The sequence below is a fragment of the Acanthisitta chloris genome, unplaced genomic scaffold, assembly GCF_000695815.1.
Source record: "Acanthisitta chloris isolate BGI_N310 unplaced genomic scaffold, ASM69581v1 scaffold3704, whole genome shotgun sequence".
NCBI classification, from domain to species: Eukaryota; Metazoa; Chordata; class Aves; order Passeriformes; family Acanthisittidae; genus Acanthisitta; species Acanthisitta chloris.
Window position 1 is genome coordinate 21,007 of NW_008668586.1, and position 18,832 is coordinate 39,838.

At 36.5% G+C, this 18,832-nt stretch overlaps 1 protein-coding gene across 1 annotated transcript in view; it reads left to right on the top strand.

Annotated features, from left to right (window-relative positions):
- The window catches only part of LOC103800562 (matrix metalloproteinase-16), a gene marked incomplete at both ends in the record, with an annotated part of 33,652 nt that extends 15,480 nt beyond the window's left edge, over positions 1-18,172 (top strand). The window contains 2 exons of the mRNA XM_009072942.1: positions 14,915-15,076; positions 17,955-18,172. Coding sequence (XP_009071190.1) covers positions 14,915-15,076; positions 17,955-18,172 — 380 coding nt within the window. The remainder of the gene's footprint in view (positions 1-14,914; positions 15,077-17,954) is intronic.
- Positions 18,173-18,832: the final 660 nt, after the last annotated feature.

Here is an 18,832-nt window from a genome sequence, read left to right on the forward strand (position 1 = left end):
AGCAGTGAGACCTTGCAGTTGTCACATGCTTATTTTCCAGTTCTATACTGGGATAAATATGTAAAACATTAATATCTTATTTGAATTTTTATTGTATTATATTTGCAAACATGGATTCAGATCAAAGGTTAGCAATATGTCCTATAGTTTAAGCAGTTATGAACTACTACTTCTTTCTGAACTTTGAACCTGGAATTGATAGGCAGACCAATACTCATATTGTAAGTATGTAATTTTCTAATAATTTAGTCTACATCATTCATAATTTTATGGACCTCTGTTATATCTTATTTTCAGGATAAAGTGTCTGCGCCTGTGCAGGTGCAGCTTTGTTTATGTGTCTGTTGTAAGGTTAAGAAAGCACAACTTCTATTTTAAATTTAAACTATTTGAGTGCAAAATGAGAGAATTAGCAATATTATAAAAGATGGCAAAACCCAACTACTGCATTTATAACATTGCACAGTGATGAAAATGACAGGATAATATTTAAAAGACCTTTGCAAGTTGCAGGCAAATGGAATAACAATTGATTCTTTTCATTTCAGCATTTCCCCTGAAATCCAATTTAATTCAGGAGTCAGTTAACACAAAAAATATTTTCTATCCCTAAGACCTAAGGCTTTCAGTATTTAAAAAGCAAACAAATTTTTCCATAAGAGTAAGTGCATATTGTTCTGATAGAACATAGCAGGGTGATCTGTCCTCAAGTTTCCCAAACTTTCCACGGATTATACTTGCTTGATGGGCGTATCCTCACCTGGCAGTGGGTTTTGGATAAAGGGGTACACAAAAAATATTTTCTATCCCTAAGACCTAAGGCTTTCAGTATTTAAAAAGCAAACAAATTTTTCCATAAGAGTAAGTGCATATTGTTCTGATAGAACATAGCAGGGTGATCTGTCCTCAAGTTTCCCAAACTTTCCACGGATTATACTTGCTTGATGGGCGTATCCTCACCTGGCAGTGGGTTTTGGATAAAGGGGTAGGGTAGGGTGAGGAAGGAAGGAAGGAAGGAAGGAAGTGTGGGAGGAAGGAAGGAAGGAAGGAAGGAAGTGTGGGAGGAAGGAAGGAAGGAAGGAAGGAAGTGTGGGAGGAAGGAAGGAAGGAAGGAAGGAAGTGTGGGAGGAAGGAAGGAAGGAAGGAAGGAAGTGTGGGAGGAAGGAAGGAAGGAAGGAAGGAAGTGTGGGAGGAAGGAAGGAAGGAAGGAAGGAAGTGTGGGAGGAAGGAAGGAAGGAAGGAAGGAAGGAAGGTCTCTACACTGGACATAGGGCTATGCAGGTAGGAGAAGAGGATCTGTTGGCTGGACCCCATCTACTGTCTGGAAGCCAGATGATGGAAAATATTAACTGTTGGCAAGGTAACATTGTTACAGTTCTGAGGGAGTTTTTTTACTTTCATGGAGCACCCTTTTGGCTTGGAGAAAAGCACTTATTTGTGTGTCATTAAAAGGGAAATCTGTGAAACACTGGCAGTCAGTGAAAGCAGACTTGTGGATGAATCCAGCTCCATGTTCTGGATGTGTGTTTAGCTAGATGCTCTTAATACATCGCAGGGGCTATCAGTGTGCAAGATTGTGCTCTCAGCTTCCTTCTCAGCCTAAAATTGCCATATGCCCTATTATGCAACCTGAAAGAGTGGCTGAGGGTGGCTGAGGGTGGCTGAGGATGATGAGGCTGAGATGGTCAAGAGGATGGACTTTGTGATATTTTTAATTAAAACAATGAGAATGGTATCTTACCTTCTCTTTCTGTGTCTCTGGAAGTGAGGTGATATTTGCACTGTAGATTAATTACCTAACAGAAGTGATTGTGATGTGGGTTGTAAACAAAAAGAAAGCACAACCTGAGACACTAAATTGCATAGGATGATGAGGCTGAGATGGTCAAGAGGATGGACTTTGTGATATTTTTAATTAAAACAATGAGAATGGTATCTTACCTTCTCTTTCTGTGTCTCTGGAAGTGAGGTGATATTTGCACTGTAGATTAATTACCTAACAGAAGTGATTGTGATGTGGGTTGTAAACAAAAAGAAAGCACAACCTGAGACACTAAATTGCATATTGCTTTGGCGGGTTGTAAACAAAAAGGCAGCACAACCTGAGACACTAAATTGCATATTGCTTCCATCACGGCATAGGTAAACACAGATCATTACAAGCCTATGTGGAGTAGTTAGGGAAGTTGCAAACTCAGCTATCCATTCTAACTGCAACTGAAGGTTATTTCCCACATATCAGGGCCAGCAGAACAAATTGCTTGCGTTTGCCATCTGCTTCAGTTTGCGATCAGCCGGCCTGTCTTAAACTGCTAATGAAAAGTGTTAAAGCGGATCTGGCTGACTTTGCATGGAAATAAATGAGGAAAGTTCACATTGTCTGTTACATCAACTTTGCTGCCAAGGAAACATCTAGCCGAAAGGCAGCATGGGTCCTTGCAGACAGTTTTGGCAGTGTTTGCAACGACATTCACTGAAAAAGAACTGCCTTCTTTTTTTTAAATATGTCTTTGTCTCAAACAACTGTTTATGCAACAATGAAGTCAAGTTTATCTCCCAAACTGGATTCGTTTAATCAGACCCTCCTATCGGTATATTGGGAGAACTAAGTTTACATGGGAGAATTTAGTGTTAAAATGTTTCTTAAAGTGATTAATAAGTTGAAACTAAGTGTTGGAGTTTGTGGCTTAGTTTTCGCTTTTTGTCTTTGTCTTTTTCCCCCCCCTGTGGTATGCTGGAAAAGAGCATCAGGAAGCCATTTCTGATCAGGCAAATAGATTTATTTAGAATGAGTCCATACATAAAATGTGGGCCAGCCCCTTCATGATTCTTTTTATGACCCCACAACCCCTCACACATGGGGAATGGCAAAGAAAGTAACACCACACACACAATAAATCAGTCAGTCAATCTAGCTCCCCCCTTGATCTTTCCTCCTCTTAGAAAGAAGCTTAGCAGATTTTGAGTTCTGAATCTGCGAGAGCTTCATATAATTCTTATACATGTCAGAAAGTTATAGAGAAGGGGGAAAAATAGACAAAAAATAACATGTTCCAGTGCTTTTTTGTTTATCCTCTATGCATTTTTATAAGTGTTCTCTCAGATTGCAAAAAGGCTATATTTCTTTAAAATGTATGATACAAAAATAATGGTAATAAAATTAATGCTGATAATAAAGAAACTGCCTTATGAGCGATGAGATTTCACACCAGAGACGGAATTTCAGGTTCTTGAAAGATTGCTTGCTCTGGAGTGCTTGTGAAAAGACATATCTCAAACATGTTGGGTAAAAAAAAAAACCCACAACCCTTTTATTATTGCAAATAAGTTGAAAACAGTCCACAACTAAAAAATCAGCTAATGAATGAATGGCTTGTAATTATTTATTTTTCTTTTCAGTCTGATCTGCTAATAGCAATAATTTAGGAAAGAGACATTATCTATGAACCTCAAGTTGTCCCTTTAAACAGAAAGGGGCACTTCAGTCATTTAAAGCTGCCATCAGGCTTAGCACTCCAACTCTTGTGTGATTCAGACATCTTCGAGTCTCTGTTTCACAGAATGAATCACAGAATGGGTCAGGTTGGAAGGGACCACAGTGGGTCATCTGATCCAACCTCCTGAAGCAGGATCATCCTAGAGCACACGGCACAAGATTGCCTCCAGATAATTCTTGAATATCTCCAGTGAAGGAGAATCCATGACCTCTTTGGACAATCTGTTCCAGAGCAAAGTGACTAGCGCAGTTCTTTCTCTCACTCAGGTGGAACTTCCGGAGCATCAGTTTCTGCCCATTACCTCTTGTTTTATTGGTTTGCACCACGAGGAGCCTGGCTGCAGCTTCTTGGCACCCTCCCTTTAGATAGTTATATACATTGATGAGTTCCCATCTCAGTCATCTCTTCTCAACACTGAACAGTTCCAACACCCTCAACATTTCCTCCTAAGTGAGGTGCTCTAGTCCTTTAGTCATCTTTGTTGCCCTCCACTGGACCTGCTCCAGGAGTTCCATGTCCCTCTTGTACTGAGGAGCCCAGAACTGGACACAATTCTCCAGGTGTGGCCTCACTAGGACTGAGTAGACAAACAGGATCACCTCCCTCAACCTGCTGGCAGTACTTTTCCTAATGCATATGAATTTTCCTAATTCCTGTTTGCTGCTAGGACCACTTAAGGGAGACTTTTTCACCAAAACAGCAGATTTAGAAAATCTGACTTTTCCCAAAGATGTTCTATAGAATACTATTACTGTGTTGCCCTCTCATTTCTCCTGCCCTTTTAGGGGCAAACAAAGTCTGAAAAATCATGGTGCCAATTAATATGGATGTTGTCATGGTTTCCTGAGAGAATGAGACAGTAATTGTATATTTATTTATCTATTAGGCAGAAATTTAATGAATTGTTGCTGCAAAATTATAAGAATGTAAGATGACCCTAAAATATAAGATAATACTATATATGACCTTTAAGAATAGTATATGATTATCTAATGAAGGATTTTCTACAGTATCAGTCTTCTCAAGCCTAGAGATTAATTTGTGCTTTTCCTGACAATTCTTCACTTCAAAATGCCCAAACCATATGTTCTTGAGGCCAAAATGTTTTTAATCTATATTTAGGCTCCTTCCTGAGTGATTTGGGTTTCAAAAACTGCTGAACAGCTAACACCAATAGCTGGAAACATCTACAGCTAAAGCATCAGGTTGGGAAAAAGATGAAAGCATAAAAATCAAAAAGAACCAGTTAAATTAAAAGAACAATATTGTTTTGTGCAAAATGTTGGGGTTTTTTTTCTGGTGGACAGATTTAAGTCTCTCCTTCAAGTCTATGATGAATGCTTCTTGGTTTTGTACATATATGTCTCTTAAGTTCACATCATGTATTTGTATAATTAATGTTTTGCCACTGACTTGAATGAAAAGACCTAAGTCAAAAGCCAGAGGACTTGAGGGGGTGGAATTAATCTGACCATATGTTGATGTTTATATCTGAGTAAATCTCATAGAGTCCCTTTGGAGTTAGAGGAGAGATATATTGCCTTCCTGGGTAAAGTTTGTTCCATCCTGAAGTAGGTGTCTAAAATAAACTACATGAATCATGTTTTGAAATACCTGTTTCTCATCTCTCTCTGTGAGAGGTGCAGGTATAGGCATTTGTGTTACAGTGTTCTATAGCTAGATAACTTCCACCAGTCATGTTGAATTGTACCGTTTCAGATGAGAGGAAACCTGAAGTGATAAGTCCTTCCAAATAACAGCATCAAATAACTGGTGTCAAATCTGTTTCAGCCACAGAGATGCTTGTTTAGGGAACAGTTCAGATTACACTCAGAAGAGGTAATTGCTGGGACAGGCTATCCCCCATATGGCAGGAGAAACACTCTTCTATTCATCTGAATATGGTAATTCACAAATGAGTTGCATCTCTCAAATTTTTTTACAAACTAAGTATGAGAAAATGGGATTATCACTGAGGATACTGAAGATACTAGTGACACAGAATTAATGTTGCTAGCTGTACTCCAGCTAGCAGTGCTAGCAGATGTAGAAAAACTATTATGGCCTGAGCTTCAGGAAGAGTTAGCAACTAAAATAAATATAAATATACAGTCAATTCTGAGCTGATCTGTGTTTTATCACTTGTGTTACTGGCAGGGCTGGTCTTAGTGGCTGGCAGAGGTACAGAGATAATGGTAGGGATCTGCCTGAGTGTGGAGTGCAGCAGGGGCAGATGTGGAAGATTGTGCCTCCAGCAACTCTGTGCTCAGCATCCTGATTTCCGGTGGGAAACTCTGGTCTGAGAGCCATCAAACATGGAACCTCTGGCATTGTCCCTTCACTCTATCTGTGCCAGCTGCTGTCACCCCAGGCTGAGGTCCTTCTGAGCTCCTAACTCACAGAAGAGAAAGTGTGCCAGGATTGACTTCTGCCTTGGCTAACTTTCCCACCTCCAAGCTCTTCTGCACTTTAGCAGGGGCAGTCAACTCTTGCCTACATCTTCCTCTCTAAGCAAATTCTTGAATAGGCTTTCCTCTGCTGGAAGGCCCAGGAGTATGGCTTAGCTGCCTGACCATCTTGCCCTCTGCAGCACCATTTGCCCTGCCCTCTGCAATCTCTCATCCTGGAGGCTGCTCTTCTGCAGCAGGTGCCCAGGCATCTCCGTGCCAGCGAGTGCCAAGAGTCATTAGTGCCAAACTGACAGTATTCTCTGAGTGCTGGAGAGGCTTACAGTGGTTCCTGTAGCTAGAGTGAAACAAATAGCTGTGTGGGTATAGAATCATACAATTGTAGCAGCAGATTATCCAGTGGATCAGAGCATTTCATATGAGTAAATTTTAACAAAGTAAAAGCAAAGTAGCAGATTTGTCTTTCTGTCACTTTCTCTGTATACATGATCCCCAGCTTGAAGTTGTCTCGATTTAAAATATGGAACACACTTGGATCAGTTTTCCCTTTGAAGTCTGCAGACTTCTTAGAAAACATATCTGCTTTTCAGATCAGAGAACTTTTAATGATTTTTTTCTTCTAATCACTTTGCCAATTAGGATTCAAAATTCCTACTTCTTTTTATCACCAGTCCAATGAAAAAGAAGAGACTGAACAAATCCATCTTGACTTATTTTTTTCTTAATGTGAATTAAACAAGTAAAATAGCAGTGAAGGAAGAACTGTTCATATAAAATTAATATGCATATATAAAATATATGTACACCACTATGTCACTTTCTCTTTAAAATAATGCCAAAGTCATATGCATGTGTTAAGTAGATACAACGATACAGTAAGAATAATAACCTGGTTTTGATGGGTTTAATATGAGTTAATTTAGAGGATAATAAACTCTCAGTATTTTAGCTGACACAGGGAAAAAAATACTTGCAGATCTACAGATAAATTAAATTCTATGTACATTCTATCATGGGGGTTTCAGTGATCCGCAGGACCCTTTAAGATTTCGGAAAGGTAGAGACATTGAAACAGACTGCCCAGAGAAGTTGTGGATTCTCCCTCACTGGAGGTATTCAAGAACTGTCTGGACAAGCCATGTGCTCTAGGATGGCCCTGCTTGAGGTTGGACCAGATGACCCACTATGGCCCCTTCCAATGTTACCCATTCTGTGACAAGGAAACTCCTCAGCCAAAGAACTACAGCTACCTACATGGTGCGCCCCATGATAAGTTGCATCTATTGTGAATATGAACAGCATAACTTTGACCTTCCTCCTAGTATTTACATATATTTCTTCATAGGATGGCACACAGGAGAAATGAAGAAAAAAATGAAGAAAAAAAAAACACAAAAGAAGGCACCTTGTTAACAAGGCAACATTTTAGCTGAGTGGCTTACAAACAAACCCTACAATTGTTTTTGTCAAAGCAATGGTTAAATTTTATTATGTTCTCATGCACAATTTAGGTTCTTTTACATTTATTCTCACCCAGGCTGTCACTTAGGAGTGATAGAAAGATGTACATTCTCTTCATATGAATGACCCACAGGGACAAGACCATAAAGGATAACTGCAAATTGTGTTAAACATGCTCTTTTTACGCACGTATCCAAATCTTCAATCCTGGCATGTGTTCATTCTCACAGCCTTCAGAAAGCAGTTTTAAATATTTCTCTAGCTTATTGTTCCCACTGAAAAATAAACACAGAAACACAGAAAAGACAGGAAGAATATAAATAGATAAGACTGCTACAGTATTTGCAGCATTTGTATTGCATTACACTACTAGAAAAATAGCAGAAATGTTATTTAGCAACAATGGGAATAACCATTGTATTTTGAAACATTTTTACTGGTATGAGCTTGCTGAGCTAAATTAATGTATGAAGATTTTTTCTAGCGTAGTGCAAAATTCTTATTATAATTCACATTTATTTAAGATAGTTATTTTCTAAAGATGACCATGAAAACACCCAAAATAAAGCTTTTCAGTCTGTTAATCAGTATGACTTTGTTACTAATAGAATGAAAATGCCATTTGAGAATAATATACAAATTTAGTAGTGGACCTCAGTGATGAAGAAGTTGATCCCAGGAGCTAGAGATTCAGCATAACTGTAGGGGTTTTTTTAGTTTGCCATGTTCTCTGTCACAGCAGGGTTTCCTCAAAGCTTGAAATAAAGTCATAAGCATTGTATTTACAGAAGGAACATATAGCATCATATTGTTGTAAGCTCTCATGTTCTCTTTACCTGCCCTAGGATCAGCTCCAGCTGCTTCACTTCTCCCTCTTTGGGAAAGTTGGTATTGATTGACTAGTCAGAACACAAAATTTTTTTATACTAGTGATTGAAACAATGAGAAACAAAGTGGGAATATCCTTACATCCATGCTTTTTATACACAGAAAATTAAGAATATATAAAGTAATGCATTCCACCCATTTCAAGAAATCTACTAGAAAGTTATAGAATGTACTTGGTAACAAATCTAAGCAGAAAGGTAGAAATTCTTACCTTTTCCATGTCCTTGCCTTCTGAAGTACAGGCCAATCTGTATTGTAAAAGAATGTGGGCACCTGACTTCTTCTAAATTATGCCCACAATATGCAGAAACAGTAAAACACTGCCAGGAAGGACATACACACCTTTAAACTCACATCTCCTCATCATATCTCATCAACAACCTGAATCACCTGAAGACAGCCTTGCTCTGTAGGAATATGCCCTTGTCAAATCTCAAGCAAAGAAGTTTAAATTTCACACTGATCTGTTTGTCTTTTAAAAATAGAATAGTTTATAAAAACTACACACATATGGATGTAGGTATACTAAATTATACACAGAGTAATTAGTACATATATTGCCTAGAACAAACTGTCTGTATCTCCCCTTCTGACTGCACATATATATAAATCACTATCTGCTTGCAAAGATTTTATTGTGTATGTTAGTGTATGTAATAACAGAGTAAAAGAAACATTTTAATGTCATTTTCTTTTATTACAGTGGAAAAAGACTAAATGTATAGATGTATTATTGGAAAATGATTGTTTAAAGTACAATGTGTACAAAATAGGTACACTAAGTTCATAGAGAAAATGGGTATGTTATGTACGATGCATTTTTAAAACCACAAAAAATTAGTTTTGCTTTTCATTTTTCAAAGCTGCTGCATTCATCTCTTAGCAAAACTTTCTTTTCAAAATAACCACCAAGCTACCAAATTTCAATGCCAATGGCAGAAGTCTGAGATAATGTCAAGCAACTATATATGATTTCCTAGACTGGAAAATGTGGCACCTTTATTTGGGTAAGAGTATGCCTATGATTTATATTTAGATCCATGTATTCTCTCAGTATAGCATGTATATACATCTATGGTGCTTATGTAAGTGCATACATAATGTATATACTCACTTCTGCTATAAGGTCAGAGAGAGAAAGAATCTTTTATGACTGACTGTTGAAATAGCATGGTCAAAATTTTGTCCTCTCTGGGAGGGATAATAATAAGAAGGATATAAAACTATAAAGCTTTCTTTTATAACTTTCTGTATGCTATGTAGAGTAAGTAACTCTACAGTTTGCAGCATTTCAGCTGGTTGGAGTTACTAGCATTGATTTGATGAGTCAAATTATGGTACAATGAGCAGAATAATGAAAATGCAAATTCTGAATACATTGAACAAAAACTCATGGATACTCTGTGTGTGCGTGCGTATGTGTGTGTGTGTGTAATATTTATGGTTTTCTGTATGCTATGTAGAGTAAGTAACTCTACAGTTTGCAGCATTTCAGCTGGTTGGAGTTACTAGCATTGATTTGATGAGTCAAATTATGGTACAATGAGCAGAATAATGAAAATGCAAATTCTGAATACATTGAACAAAAACTCATGGATACTCTGTGTGTGCGTGCGTATGTGTGTGTGTGTGTAATATTTATGGTTAATTCTAAGGTTGAACAAAAACTCATGGGTACTCTGTGTGTGCGTGTGCGTGTGTGTGTGTGTGTGTAATATTTATGGTTAATTCTAAGTTTGCCTTTGAGGTACTGTCTTGTTGATAATAGGGCTGTATATAAAAGTCTTGTGCAGATTTACATTTCAGATTCACATGGATTTAATTGAAAAACATCTATCTGCATCACATGAAAATTGAAGTAAAATAGTCTTTGGAAGAAATGATGCATGACAGCATATAACACATCTTTGTATTTTTACAGTTTGTTTGTCATTTGAAATTCAGTTTCTAGATTTTGGGGTTTTTTTTCTGGATGGAAAAGTCTTCAAAATTGAGGTTGCATGTTAAGCCATTGGGGTATTGCTTTTATAAATGAAACTCACATACCAGTTAAAATGGGAATTGATATCTTCAGAACTAGGTTTTCATGATAGCTTACTGTGGACAAACATATTAGCATTGTTTATCTGTATACATGAAAAGCAGTGTATATATTAGCTACAGGGTAAGACTTCCCCATACAACATGCTCTGCAGTGCTGGGTGTTGAATATTTGATTTATTAATACATATTCTGGACTTTGGGCAGTGATTTTTAAGTCAGGCAGATTTAGTGCCTAAAATAGTTTATAGCCTCAGAGAAAAGTGTCAGTATAAAAATAATAGTTTTGTCTTAGTTCTTTACATACAGTATCTTTTTTTTCCCTTGTGAAATCAAACTTGAGATAAAACAAGAAAAACATTCACAATCTTTTTGAGCTTACAGTCATTCCATTCCAAATATCCATGCTAATGGGGAACACAAGAACAGAGATGCACAAGATTTAGACTTGTGAAATATATTTTCCAATATTTTTCTACTACTTTGTAGATAAATACAAGATGTAACTGAGATTATCACAATGAATATTCACCATTGTATATCCTTTAGTGGCAACTTTTACTTTAAAAGTCATCATAATCAGACACGCTCTGTTATTCACTACTTGTTAAAATTTGTGATGGTGCTTCCTTCATTTTGCCATGTTGACTGAAATATGTGTTTCTACTTGGACAATGTATACTGAAATACAGAATCATTTGGGACTCTCTCCTTCAATGGTGGGGACTGAAAGTGTAAAAAGCATCCAATGTCACTAGGGTAACAAAGCTAGCCTGAGCTAGTATGGATGTTCACTTGCCTTTACACTCCTTTATCTTACTCTGAGCACTGGCAAAGCAGCTGTAGTTGGCCTACTATCAACCTTGCAGTCACAAGTACACTTCTGTGCTGCCCTGAGAGAAAGAGCGAGTGCTCAGGTTTGTCCTGCACTCTCAGTAGCTAGTTATAGTAACATTGAGATGCTCAGGGCAAGTTTGCTCCCAAAAGCAAAGAGAGACTGAGTAATTGTTGCCTAATTGGAGAAATCTAATTATATTCAAAGGGAGATGGATGGAAACTGAGATAGTAATAAGGTCCTACCTGCACTGGACTCAGACAGCACATCTTGAACTGGTTTAAACCTCAGTTTCAACTGCACTGTTATGTGGGTCAGTTTAAATTCAGGATGCCCTGGAGACAATCATGACTCTTGATGGAAATTGTTATGAATAATGGGGCTATTTGACTACAAGTAGAAAATATGTTCCCTGTTAAATCACTGTCACCCCAGGCAAGAATATTATTCTCCCAGCTCCTTCTTTCCTGTGACCTTCTCCCTTCCCCCTTATTCATTTGCTCAAGGGCTGCTCTGCCTTTGCCACATTTAATAGCTCCCCTGATGGCTACATGGTGCATTGCACAAGGTGGAAATAAATACTGAATCCAGAGGGGCAGGCAGATGCTGAATGTAATGTCTTTTTTAAAATTATTTTTACATAATCCCCCCTATCAAAAAGACAAAGAGAGGAAGACATGCTAAGAAACAGCCAGCACAAACATAATGTCTGTTGTCTGAGAAGGTCCCACTGTCATTTAGAAGCACTACTTTGAATGTGCTCTACCATGTGCTAATTATCTGTGATTCTGGAAGGAAGACATGCCAGTAGCTGAAAGTGTTACTGTGTAATTTACACCTTTCAAGGTGAATATGGGCCAAAATATAGAAATTCCTAGAGATCTCTATGGGGACTCAATAAGGACTGATAACAAAGGGATGTGTTGATTGTTCTTGCATTGCATAATGGCACAAACAGAAGCAGGTGACTCTTCCAAGACTATTTAGTAACCATAGTTTCTTGGCGTTTTAGAAATTATAATAATTTAACTTCTCAGACCTCCTGCCTCAAACAGTAGAGGATGAATACCACATGTAAAGCACTCTTTTGTATACTGATAATAAAGAGCCTAATAATAGTGGTAGAATAAATACTATTAATTCAAAACTATTTGAAAATGGTTCAGTAAATACTGTGGCCAACTTATCAGTGCATTTTTTAATACAGGACTTCAACTGGCTAATATTCTTACTTATGATCTAGAAAGCACAGGTTTAGGAGGAAAATTTGCCTTTCACAACGTCTGAAAAGCAAAAGAAGGTTACTTCTTAAATATTTGAGTTAATTCCAGATGAAGAAATATTGGATTCTAATAAACCTAGTTCAGAACTCTAACTGTCATAAAACACAGAAAAGAATTGAAAAATAATGTGAGATGTCATCGTAGTACAGTAGCTATAGTACAGTAACGTCATCTTCCTTCATGTATTTCCATCTTATACTGTGATATTTTAAAAAATTATATTAATTATTCCATTATGAATACAGAATGGAAACCTTTACAGAGTTCCTCCTGTGCATCATTTCCAATGCTGAGGTTAGCTACAGAAGCTGTGGATTATTCATATGAGATGATGTCAAGATCAGCTGTCTGCATATAGAAGGGCAGATTCAGATACCGAGAACATTCGTCAGCAGGACAGTCAAGCTCATCAAACCTATTACAACAGCACATTCAGAATCTGCTTTACTATAAAAAGGACTGCATTGTCATAAAACATTTCATCTGGAAACCACATAATTATAAATGATAGGGTAAACTCATTTCTAAAAGCACATTATGTCACATTAATTTTTGAAAGACATGATATTTTTCTGCAGTTACACTGAATAGAAGAGCAAGAACATTTAGTTTTCATATTTCCAAATAAGAATCAGAAAGGTATGAAAAGACTGTCAACTACGCACATGGTTTTACTTGTGCCTCCCTTTGTGCTTTCATTCAAACATTTATTTTACAAATATCAGCATGGCTCCATACGTCATGAAGAGATCTACTGCCAAGTGTTTCCTCTTTCATATATACTCAGGAGAAAGTTCATTTCTTTGTGTTGCAAGAGGAAATACTTTAAAAATTGAAATACTGTCAACTATGTCCTCACTTGTGTATATGTAAATTTCTTTGCTAAATTGTGCTTTCATTCAAACATTTATTTTACAAATATCAGCATGGCTCCATACGTCATGAAGAGATCTACTGCCAAGTGTTTCCTCTTTCATATATACTCAGGAGAAAGTTCATTTCTTTGTGTTGCAAGAGGAAATACTTTAAAAATTGAAATACTGTCAACTATGTCCTCACTTGTGTATATGTAAATTTCTTTGCTAAATTCCTTAATAAAAATTCTGTCACTAGTGTATATGTAAATTTCTTTGCTAAATTTAACTCCTTAATATTATTACTATTACTATTATAATGGTACTTAGAATTCCAGGTCAAGTGCTAGCAGTGGAAAATACCTGCCTATTCCCAAAGAATTTGCAGAATAAAGGATAAGAGTTAATGTTGAGCATTTTCTTTTTCCAATATATGTTTATTAGGCCACAATATAGGCTTGTTCTTGTTCACGCTGCTCTTCCAATAAGAAACTAGGTGACACCTGTTTCATTTGGGTCCAGCCATCTAAAAGTTAGGTGATCAGCATAAGCTGCTGATCTAGAGTACTTCTCATGTCAGTGTGACAGGATCACACTTACGGAGGATGCTTCACCATCCCTCAGTGGTGAAAATGAGCAATATTCTGATGTGACCCTTTCCAGTTGACTAGAATTTTTCTCCTGATGAAAAACTTTTTTCAAAAGTCTCATTGTATGACAGGTTGACTACAGACAGAATCTATATGAAAATCTCATATAAAGACCTAAGCCTTAGATGAATAAAAATAGACAAATGAATACCATAGAGGGTCAACTCTAAAACTTACATAGAAACAATCCCATTGGCTTTGTTTTGTGTTTGCTTCTCAGAGTGGCATAAGTCTACTGCGAAATCTTCCAGTTGTTTCTAATAGCCTGTAATAAAAATTTTAAATAAGCTTCTTAGGAGGGAATAACAAAAAAGTTAAATGGGGTCTATAATTTGAGTGTGGTTGAGTATTTTTTAATCGTACAAAAATAAAAATGTTCTAATACTTAAGTAAGCAACTACAGTTAAAAGGGAATTGCACAATGAAATATATAAGGGCATCCTATTTTGGGAAGAATACCACAACACCCATATTTTCCTCATTAGAATTTCGGTTATGGTGATTCAGAAATGGACAACATCTACAAATAATCAGCAGGGATCTGATTACAAGTGCTTGGATGACTAAGTGCCCTGTGGGGTTTGTCCTAAATAGGTAGTCCTCAGTTTGTGAAGTTTACCACACGAAGCAAGAACTATGTCTTGCTGCAAGCATTTGTAGTCAGGTTCACTGCAACATCAAGTCAGAAATTGCACACAAGTCTAGAGCCGAGCTGTGATGCTCAAACCCTACACTAACTATTTACATCTGTAAAAAAGTTTATGTTGTCTGTAATACTGTATTTTGTAACAATAATGGTTTCCTTGCTAAAAAGAGAAAACTGCCTTTGCTGTCATATTAGCCAAAAGATCCTTGATGATGCTTTCATTACTAAGCATTACCTTGTGAAATTCAAGTGCAGTGAAAATGTCTTCAAAGTGCAAAGTCTTCCATATGGGTTATTTCTGTTAATATGTTTAAGGTTTCAAAGGTCTTTTTTCCTTTTCTTCTCTTCATAGGTAACGATCTCTTTCTAGTTGCAGTGCATGAACTGGGACATGCTCTGGGCTTGGAGCACTCTAATGATCCCACTGCAATCATGGCTCCATTTTACCAGTATATGGAAACTGACAACTTCAAACTACCTAATGATGATTTACAGGGCATCCAGAAGATATATGGTATGTCATGTCCTAATTAGACAGCACAATTTTTTTGCTTTAGAATACTTTTGAGGATCTCCTGTCCATATCACCTCTGCAAAAGAATTTGTTAGTGTGGACTCCACCAGTTGTTATGACAGAGTCTCCCGTGAGTAGAGAATCCAAAGATTTTCTCACTGCTCACAACTTGCATTCAAATTTGCACTCATCTGGAATAGTAATTTTAAGTGTTTTAAAAAGAAAGAAAAGAAAATATCTGCAAAACTATCTAAAACTATGAAAATAATAAGAAATGCAGGCCTTTAACTATAATGAGCTCCTTTCTACAAGAGTCCAAGCTCATGAACTGGATGAATTGATTACTTCTCAGTTTATCATTTATAATGTGAAACAGTTGCCTGAGTGTACAAAATCGGAGGTCACAGAAAAACCCTTTCTTATGATGAATGTAGCAAATTCCTGAGGTCACAGAAAAGCCCTTTCTTATGATGAATGTAGCAAATTGATCTCAAAATAATGTCATCACCAGTCCAAGATTTTGACCTACCAAGGGCATAAAAAGGGCTATCTCTTAAAAATATGTTTAGTTAGGTTTTTATGGCCTGATATAAAAGACACATGTGATGTAAATAAATTCTGCATTTATTCAATTTAATAAGGAAAGATAATTGAATTTAATTTTTTAAAGGTAAAGCAGTAACATAATTCTGATTATGGGTTGAATGTAACACTAAGTCCCTTATTACTGTCCCTTAAATTTCCAGAGATATGGTTTTGGTTTTAAAGACTTCAATTCTGTGGGTATATTTTAAATAGTTTTTTTCTTTAAAAATATATTTTATTTTTCACTCCGACAGTAAAAAATCTCTGGTGTCTCTATGCTAATACTCTGTATCCAGTACATATCATTTGAAATTGCCTTGCTTAATATTTCTCAATTAAATCTGTATTGGATTTAATTTTCTACTCCAAATTTTTTCTGTTTAAAGGTTTGTCAAGTTTATGTTGAATATTGTCAGGGCCATTCCCTGTTTATCCTTACTACTGGAAAGGACAACTATGATCATATCAAATTACTCTACTGATAACTAGAACTCTGAGCCTCTATGATGTTTCGTATTAACAAGCTTTTAAAAATGTGATATTAACAACACAGCTATGTATTTCCATAAAGCATAAATAGCAATTTCAAAATGATTGGCTGATCAAGTTTTGTTTGGTTGTGTTTTTCCCCTGTGTGATTATCTGGAAGGAAGGTTGTTTCTCATGACTTCATAAGTTGGTAGTCTAGACTTAAGGGCTAGACAAGAATACTTTGCTGAAAACTAGCTGCTAAGCTCTAACAGCTGTGGACTATACATTAGGAAAAATGTGTTACCCCTGGGAAGTAATATCTGACATCACCACCAAATGGCATAAAAAACTTTGGTTTGGGGTCAAAAACTTTCCAACATGAGCTACTGCAAACTGATTCCTTTGGTCCCTTTAAAATCAAGAGGTGATTTGGAATCATATGCCTTAATAAAAATGTCATACCTATTAAAATAATTACTTTGGTCTGCAGTATTCCTTGAAACACCAGTATTAACTGTAAATTATAAATGTCAGAAGTGTTAAAATTGTGAATGAGATAAATGCCTTATTAAATTGTATGACAACTGTTTGGCTAGTTTAAGATTTCCTTGCACAATCCATCTTGTTCTTTAAAACGTATGCATTTTTTGTAAAATCCTCAGAAATTCAAATGCAATATATGCAGTTTTAGAGTTGTCTTACTATCCAAAAGTCTTTCTGAAGTTGGTCATGCAAATGGAATTTATTTTTTAAAGTAAAAATATATTATGTATTTGGAGATAGGCCTAAATAGAATGAGCAAAATCAAAGTGTTCATCTTGTTTCCAGAGATCTTAGTGATCCAACTGAAATGTCCTATCTTTTTGTGCACGAAAAATATATTTAATTTTAGTAATACATGTAGAAAGGGAAAGGCATTTTCAGTACACCCATTGGAAGTCATTCAGTATGCCATTAGGGTTATGATCAGCATCTGCCTAGGATGGCCTTTCAACTTTCAGGTAGAGAAATTATGAGTAGGATAGTTATTTCACCAGTCATCAAACTCTGTATATTGTGGCAGAAAATGTATTTGGAAGAAGAAAATTGTTTTAAGACTGCTGTACAGAATTTTAGTTTTTCACTTTAGTTCTTTCTAATCCCTTTATCCGCAGAACAAATTCTTTAATTACCAGGTATCTAGCTTTGTAAGGCTCACTAGGGGAAAAGAAAAGAAAAAGAAAAAATAAGTAACTAATTTCAGAATGCTGAATAAAATATGTGAATTATGGTTTTTATTTATATAGATGCGTAGGATTTGAGGTCCAGTTTTAAGAGCTCCTGTGCATACTAAGGGGCATTGGGGAAAGCTGGGAATGTCCTGTCACTAATGAACATGACATTACTTGGCCTAAAAATTGGTTAATTAAGAAACACCAGGTATGCTGCAATATGTGAATTGATAAGTTAAAAATATGGGTTGAAAATCTGTTGACTGATGGTGATCTTATTAGGGACAGGATTTTTTTTCATGTATTTGTACAATAGACAAAGATTCTATTATAACTGTTCTCAGTCAGTTAGTAAATAACATGCTTTAAACTACTTCTCATCTGAAATTTTGGTGGCCTTGACAGGTTCCAATAAGGATAGTGAAAAGTAATTATTTTCCTTGGTTTTGGTAGTCATTCTTTATAACCTTTAATAACATCAGAAAGGTATGTTAGGTCACTTTTTCATTCCCCTTAAACTGTAAGGTTTGCATTGCTTACAGCTGGTTTTTGTTGTGTATTTTTCCTTTGAGTGGGCATGTATATTACATCCTGCTGCTGTATTTTTAAAGGTCCACCTGATAGGATCCCACCACCAACAAGACCTCTACCCACAGTGCCCCCACATCGTTCAGTCCCTCCAGCAGACCCACGAAAGAATGACAGGCAACCTAAACCTCCCCGGCCACCCACTGGTGACAAACCTTCCTATCCCGGAGCCAAGCCTAACATCTGTGATGGGAACTTCAACACTCTGGCTATTCTTCGCCGGGAAATGTTTGTTTTCAAGGTAGGAGGTTGTGAATTTTTCAATGTTACATCAAATGTCTACATTTCTCTTTTTTTTTTAAAAAAGCAAGCTCTCATTCATCATGACTCTACTTTCCCAGCCTGCTCACAGTTAGAAACTTCAAGAAAGAAATTAAAAAATAAACATACACATGGCTTAAACATCTAGCAGGGGACTGTTGTAATGTTCTATTTTAGGAAAATACCCATGTCAGCAGAAACAGTAGTGCCTCAAAATGTAAGAGAAAATAAATGCTGCATGTTATGGACTCAAAAAAAGAGAAAATAAATGCTGCATGTTATGGAGAGCTAAAAAGTGTAAACCAACTCATGAATAATAGGGATGATTTTGTTGAGAATACAGCCACGTGCCAATATGCAGTAGATACTCTTCTTTGACACTTTTTTTTCCCCATGGAACTTTAATTTTACCTTTACAGTTAGATCTGTCATTTACAAAGGAAATTTGTCGTTATGTTGTGGTTGCTTGAAACCACAATATCTTAGTAAAGGTTTTTGCCATTAAATTCTTATTGCAAATGTGCCATTCTTTATTTCCACTCATCTTCTTGCTCTGATCTGCAAATGTGGTATATACAACTAATTAAAATAAGCAAACTGAACTGAAAGGCAGTCTTTTAGTAGAAGCACTTTGCTAAGC